This window comes from Pteropus vampyrus, unplaced genomic scaffold (assembly GCF_000151845.1).
Source record: "Pteropus vampyrus isolate Shadow unplaced genomic scaffold, Pvam_2.0 Scaffold115, whole genome shotgun sequence".
Taxonomy (NCBI): domain Eukaryota; kingdom Metazoa; phylum Chordata; class Mammalia; order Chiroptera; family Pteropodidae; genus Pteropus; species Pteropus vampyrus.
Genome location: NW_011888896.1, coordinates 3,569,931 through 3,577,147, shown reverse-complemented (window position 1 = coordinate 3,577,147; position 7,217 = coordinate 3,569,931). Strand labels below are relative to the sequence as shown.

The 7,217-nt window shown below is 34.3% G+C and overlaps 1 protein-coding gene across 1 annotated transcript in view; it reads right to left on the bottom strand.

The window, feature by feature from the left end:
* Window positions 1-5,604: 5,604 nt before the first annotated feature.
* The window catches only part of PTGER3 (prostaglandin E receptor 3), a 168,979-nt gene continuing 167,366 nt past the window's right edge, over window positions 5,605-7,217 (bottom strand). Inside the window, exon 3 of the mRNA XM_011365705.1 lies at window positions 5,605-5,869. Coding sequence (XP_011364007.1) covers window positions 5,849-5,869 — 21 coding nt within the window. The 3' untranslated portion in view covers window positions 5,605-5,848. The remainder of the gene's footprint in view (window positions 5,870-7,217) is intronic.

Sequence of the window (7,217 nt, the reverse complement as noted above, 5' to 3'; positions counted from 1 at the left end):
TTATTTTCTCTCTTTCCTGCCTTTTACTTACTTTTAAATTTTTCAGCCACTCCAGCAGATAAAATTGCCTCTGACTGCATTTGTGGACATTTGGTATTTCCTGTGTCCTTAATTTATATGGTCTAATTTCTCAGCATCAACAGCTTGAGGCATGGGGCAATTTGTTCTCCCTTTTCTTAAATAAGCAAAGAATAAAAAGTTAGTCTTGCTTACTACTTTTAAGATTTATAAGTAACTTGCAGTTTCAAAATGAACCAAGATCTTTGAAACTTCAACCAAGATCCATTTGAAATTATGTGGGGTTATTTAAATATGCCATAGAACTCAGAAATATATATACAAATCTCTCTCAGAGCTATATTATTCTTACAGTTAGAAATTAATTGGAGAGAGTCCTGGACTCGTGGGGAATCCTTGGTTTTTGCTCTGGGTCAGCCATTAATGACCTCTGTGACTTTGGGCAACAATTTACCACTAGATGACTCTCAGCAATAACGATCTGTGAGTTGTTAATTACATTGGCTGTAGCACCTCTACTGTGGCCTTACTGCTTTTGGATTTTCATTATGCAACCAGAGCCATGCATCTGAACTGGCTGACCAGTAATCTGGATCCATATTTTTTATAGCCTCTCCAGCTGGTTGAATTTAATTGCTGTGCAAATGATCAGTGTCTAAAATCACCTGACAGCAGGCTCTACCTTGGCTCCCTCCTCAGTGCTGTATATTCACATCCCTGTGGTTAATTGCAGGGTAGAAATCAGGGTAGCTGAACAGAAACATACCCTGGGGACTCCATTTTATAGCCTGTTTACACATATGACCTGTGTCTAGGCAGAAGAAAAGATGCCTGGAAACGATTATCTTCTAATGAAATAAAAAGGGCATTATAACTAATACCAAACAAAGGCAATGACAAAATGGAATAAATATTCATCCATAAATTTGAACATCGAGTGAAACACATGACAACTGCATTATTTGGTATCACACAATCTGATGCCATAATATGTTAAATGAACCTAATAAGACAGATACAACTTAATGGCAAAGATAGCATATTCTTTTCTGGTATACTCTCTGGTATCAACTAATTGTGGATTAAGAACATATTATCTGACTTCTATTAAGAACCATTTACATCATTTGTAAAATTACTGGGGGTTAAATTAGTTGTCCTCAATATTACTTTTAACACCAATCATTTGATACATTTCTCTTTCTGTAATACTTATGTCTTCAGAGTTTGGGGAGCAAACAGCTTTTCTCCTCCAATTGATATAGAACCTCTACATAGAGCCACCCATCTTTGCTCACCCATACTTTAACAACATACTGCTGGGTTTATTGTCTTATATTTTGATTTCTCCTTCTTGACCTGATACTTTTAATTTCAGCAGAATAATCTCCAGTGGTAGATTCTGGGTCGGCTTGCTTGTTCTTTCTTTGTGTTTCCACTTTTAGTCTTATGTAAAGAGGTTAGAATAAATCATGGATAAGTTAGCAGTTTTGTCTGCCACCTGAGAGTTCTCACTCTAAAACACTTAAAACTGTTGCGTACATTAAAACATATTTTTGAGGGCATATATTATTTACCGGAATGCTTGATTTCATTGCCTGTCTTCACATTGTTTCAGAAAATTATTGCATATTTCCTTTACTCTGTACATTCAGATAAGTAAATGACTATGTTAGCGATTAGTTAAAATATAAACAGGTTCAGTGCTTTCCTAGGGCATTTTTCTTCAGTGACACCTGTGACATTCTTAATTGTGTTAATACCCGAAGACAAGACAAAAGCACACTTAATTGATAAATGCATTGTTATAAGGAAAGATCAGATACTAGCTTCACATAAAGCTTTTCCATGATGCCCGGTTGTTCAAGCACACATGACACTTTGAGTATAGATGACCAGGCACAACAGTTGTATAATTTGTCCTGAGTTTTCATTTATAGAAAGATCTCAGGGTTAAAACCATCATTTTAACTGCTAGAAGTTGAGGAAAAGAGGTCAGGTAATAATAAAGCATATCTGAATTTCAACTCTCTTGAAAAAAATTTACTATAATTTCTGTAAACTTTATTTCCTTGTATTTATAATATTCATTTGTCTTTGTCTTATGTCTCATGGTTTGTGTTCCTCCAAATAACTCAACTATAAAGTTATTCTTCATTTTGAATTTGACTCTATAGAAATCCTTTGAGCATGAAGTCATCTCTGGAGTAGTAAGTGGTGTTGAGAGTGGTAAAAGGGTGTTGTACATTCTTAAGATAGTACTAGGGGGATGCCTTATTAATACCACATAGAGCAGAAAATCATAAGAACGAATAATAGATTCTCAGAAGGAGTTAATCAGTTGTGTCTCTTTACTTGGATGAGGTAGATAAGATGACTCCATGAGAATAGATGTCAACCACTGTCCTGCTTGGCCAAACTCAAAATAACATGGGTGGCAATGTATAACTATCTAAAGATGAGGTACAACTGAATTTTATTGTATTGCTTTTTTATTACAAAAATGATGAACATTATTTTAGTGTTAATTTATACATTAACATTCAAACTTTAAGTGACCCAGTGAGCATAAATATACACCATGATTACATCAAAGTTCTTAGTCAATAGTTAATATTCTTCACATTTTCTTGACCTTCTAGATGCATAACATCTGTTAAATATATATAAAAAAAATTCTAAGTCAGTATGTTTGGTTGTTAGATTCAGAAAGAAGAGAACAATGACAATGAATTTTTGCCTGAGCCTGGGTAACATCCAGGTCTCTTGAGAAGTTACATTGTATTTGAACCAATTTTTTTTCATTTATTTAATTATACACTTTTTACTTCCTACACTCCAGGCTCTGGGGATATGGAGATTAAAAAAAAAAAAAAGCATCATAAGAGGATTCAAGGAATAGCAACATGTACAGGTTGCAATTTTAAGAGGTTCTTGGGATAAGCCACAATGAGGACACATTTGAGCAAACATTTAAGAGAGGCGAAAGAGTATCTCACGTGTATAATTAGGAGAACATTCAGGGAGAGAGAATAGCCAGACCCATTGCCCTAAGGCAGGAGAATAGCTGCTATGTTTGAGCGATAATAAGGATGGTTAGTGTGGATATAGAGTGAATTGATCCCAATATGAATATGTGAATGTCTTCCAATGTCCAACCCAAACTGTGGGTGAAAGGATTGAGTACAAGTAGCCTACAACATGATGAAAAAAGAATCAATAAATACTGAGCACCTAGCATTTGCCCAGTACTTTATGTTTTCTTATTTCATCTTTACATTAATCTATTGAGGTCATTATTATAATCACCATTTTACAAATCGAAGTAATAACACCTAAATAAATTATAAGACCAGGACTACAAAGCTATTAAGTAATGGGGCTAAAATTTGGTTCCTTCAAATCCTGAACTCTTTCGGCTACACCTTCCAACCTCACTAGTGTTCATTGCTTTGAGGTTCAGTTTCTAAACAAAGTAGCCAAAAATATCTAAAGATTACTAAACTCAACTCCAGGGCTAGTGAGTAGTGTCATATTGGCTATTGGGCCAGAAGCGATTGTGTCTTCTACTTGTTTACTCTCATTTACATATTTCTCAGCACTCCTTTCATTATTTACAGGAAGAGTAGTTGTTGAAGGTGACCTAGTACAGATCATAAACATCAACATCAAGATTTGCAGACAACTATTTAAAACAATTCACTGAAGAGAGCCAAATGACCAGTCTCTATGTCCCAATTAGTGTCCCCTTTAGGTCACATTCTTGAGCAGTCATCTGATAATACCTGCTTTCTCTTTCCAGCATGTAACTGCTAACGTATTCTGGGAGCAGTCAGCTGGGAAACTCAATAACAAAGCCTCTGCCAACAGTCCCCTCTGATTCTAAAGTTTTAAATCTACGCAATAACATTGTACTTTAACCCCACATTCCCCTTGTAGCATAAAATGTGGATGTTTTTGCTATAAAATTTTATTTCTGACTAGTCTGAGATTTATAATCCTTTATTCTCTGAAGATAGAGGTTATCTATTTACTGATAAATTATTTTAGTACCTGTACTTGACTCTCTCTCTTATTACACTAAATAATAATTAAAAATTTAAGATTACAGTTTGCTACATACACATGCACACACAGACACACATTCATTTACTCAGTCATGCTGTATCTTGCTTCTCATAAAATATGTAAAATGTCTGTGCAGAATGTAATGCAACAAAACTAAAGTTAAATCCATGAAATTGTTGGAGTTTAGAGAAGAAAGCAGAGGTAAGCATATGTTCATGGAAAAAACAGAGAAAATTAAAACCAGGTTTTTTGGAGCACATGGTATAGACAGAATCCTGGGCCCACAGAGTTAAGCTACCCTGAGTTTGTGTTACAGTGGGAAGGAGGTGGGAAAGCCTGTAATGTGGAAAAAACTAGGCCTTTTGTGGTCACTTTTAGCACAGTATTACAAACAAAAGAAATAAATCCAATTCCGGTTAGGCCTTCAAAAAAAATTACTGTGTAGTTGACAAGAAACATTGAGTGGCCTTCTCACTGCAATACAACTAGATTGTGGATGAAGTATTACGGACATACCTTTTAAATGTATTCTTGGCTGAGACGACAGAAAGAAAAGTGTCCAATGGCAAAATAAAAAGAAGAAAAAAAGGAAAAAGAAGAAAAAGAAGAAGAATGAGCTACAACAAGAATAATGAACAATGAATGATAGGTAAAATGTTACCTGGGGTTACCTGGCAGCCAATTCCCATATGGTGCTGGGATGCAGAGACCGAAACTTGAGTCTATTGCAAAATATAGAAGTAGAACCTGAAAGTTTTATATTAAGTCAAGATACTCAAAGTGGGCTGAAGTGGTTGCTGATTATTAGCAACACTGCCTCTAGGTAGAAGGCATAAATCATCTTGGGAAGAAAGCATTCCTTTCTGGCACCTCAAGACTACCATAGATCAAGTTCGCCTTTGAAACTCCTGGGCATCTGAAAAGCATTGTTTTAAAAAAAACCTCTGGCTCTTAATGAGTCATGGCTAGGTTTAATAGGAGGATCCATTCCACAGGGAGAAGGATAAAACCCATGTGGTGGTATTCTAGAGAAATACCTGTGTTATTAGGACCTTGTAAATAATTGTGATCAAGATTTGATGTCCAATATGAACAGAACAGCTAAGTCAACAGAATCTTTGGTAAAATTCTGTCACAATAAAAATGTTGGTATAAGTACACATAGGGGAAATTCTTGTATATGTGGACATAAAATAATGCACATGCTCTTTGACCTGGCACCTTCACTCCTAGATATTTATCTTAGAGAAAGTCATGCAGGTGTGCACAAGCAAACATGTACAGTGCTTTTCTTTTTTGCAGTGCTGCTTATCATGGTGAAATGAAATAATTTTCCCTTAGCAAGGGACTGACAAACAAATTATGCTTTCTTCAAACTATGGAATACTCTGCAGTAGATAAAATTAATGATCTAGAATTCATATGTCAATATAGAAAAATCTGAAGAAATACAATTTTTAGTGAAAAAACCAAGTAGCAAATCATACATATAATATAAAAACATATATGTACATATTCTAAACTCATAAAACAATAGGATACAAATTTTATGCATGCATATACATGTAATAAAAGTACAAAAACATTCATAGAAATAGGACATACCAATTTCTGGATAGAGACTACTTTTGGGGGTGGGCATAGGGGAAAAAGCAAAATGAAATCGGTTTAGAGATTGGGTGTTTCTGTGATATTTTCTTTCTTTAATAAAAGAAAAGTTGAGGAACTTTCAGTGATGTGATCTGGGCAGCAAGGTAAGTTTTTAATCTCCCAAAAATTCTTCCTGAAAAAGAAACAAACCAATTAGGATTGCAAATGACAAATCAATTGACAATACCTAAATAAAACTAGAAGTCAAGACATTTCTATAAACCAGATTATGAACACAAATGATGTCACCTATAATTGTAGAACAAGAATGCTATCAAGGTTGGGTGACAGGAATAGTGAGAAACGAATGAGGAAAACCTATATACCTGACAAACCAGGGTTCAAAAAATTTGTCAACAGATATCCACTTCTAAGAGAAAAAGACCCTATATACCTTGGGTGGAAACATGGCCAGACATATCTGAGAATGATTGTTGAAACTGGGAAAAGTCCGCAGAGTCTTCAATTTGCAAATGAATTTTAAAAACTGCATGCAAACATGAAAAAAAGTGAAGTTCTGAGCTAATTTCAATTTATAGTTAAATGACCATACGATTAGCCACCAGTTAACTTCTATTTACAAGTTAAATGACAGAACAAGGAAGTAAACAGAGAAAGCCAGAATGTGAGACATTTTATAAAACAACTTACTCCAATTCCTGAATCAAAAAAGACTTAAGAGACATAATTAAATTAAGGTAGAAACCTTGTTTGGAGCTTGATTCAAACAAACCAATAAACACATTTTTGAGATAATTCATACATTTGATTTTAGACTAGATATGAGATGATACAAAATAAATATTGCTGATTTTATTACGAATGATAATGATATTGTAATTTTGTAAGAAAATATTCATAATTTTTATAGATTCATACTCAATCATGTGAGGGCTGCTTGATATTTGATGTAAAATACATCAAGAAGAAACAGAAACAAGATTTAAAAATAGGTTAAGTTATACAAAGATACAGTAATCATAGCAGTGTGGCACTAGCATAAAAACAGACATAGACCAATAGAATAGAATAGGGAGCCCAAAGATAAACCATTATGTATATGGTCAAATGATATTCAACAAAAGTGCCAAGACTATACAATGGGAGAAAGCGCACTCTTCGATAAATAATGTTGGGAAAACTGGATATCCACATACAAAAAGTGAACTTGGACCATCACTGTATACCATATATCAAAAATTAACTCAAAATGGATTAAAAACTACTAGAAGAAAACATACAGGAAAATCTTCATGACATTAGATTTGGCAATGATTTCTTGGAGTGACACCAAAAACATGGGAGCCAAACAGACAAAATAGACTATATAAAATTAAAAACTTCTACGTATCAATGGAGATAGTCAACAGAGTAAAAGGCAACCTTTAGATGGGAGAAAATATTTGCAAATCATTTATCTGCTAAGGGATTACATCTAGAATACAAAAAGAACTCATACAACTCAATGACAACAACAACAA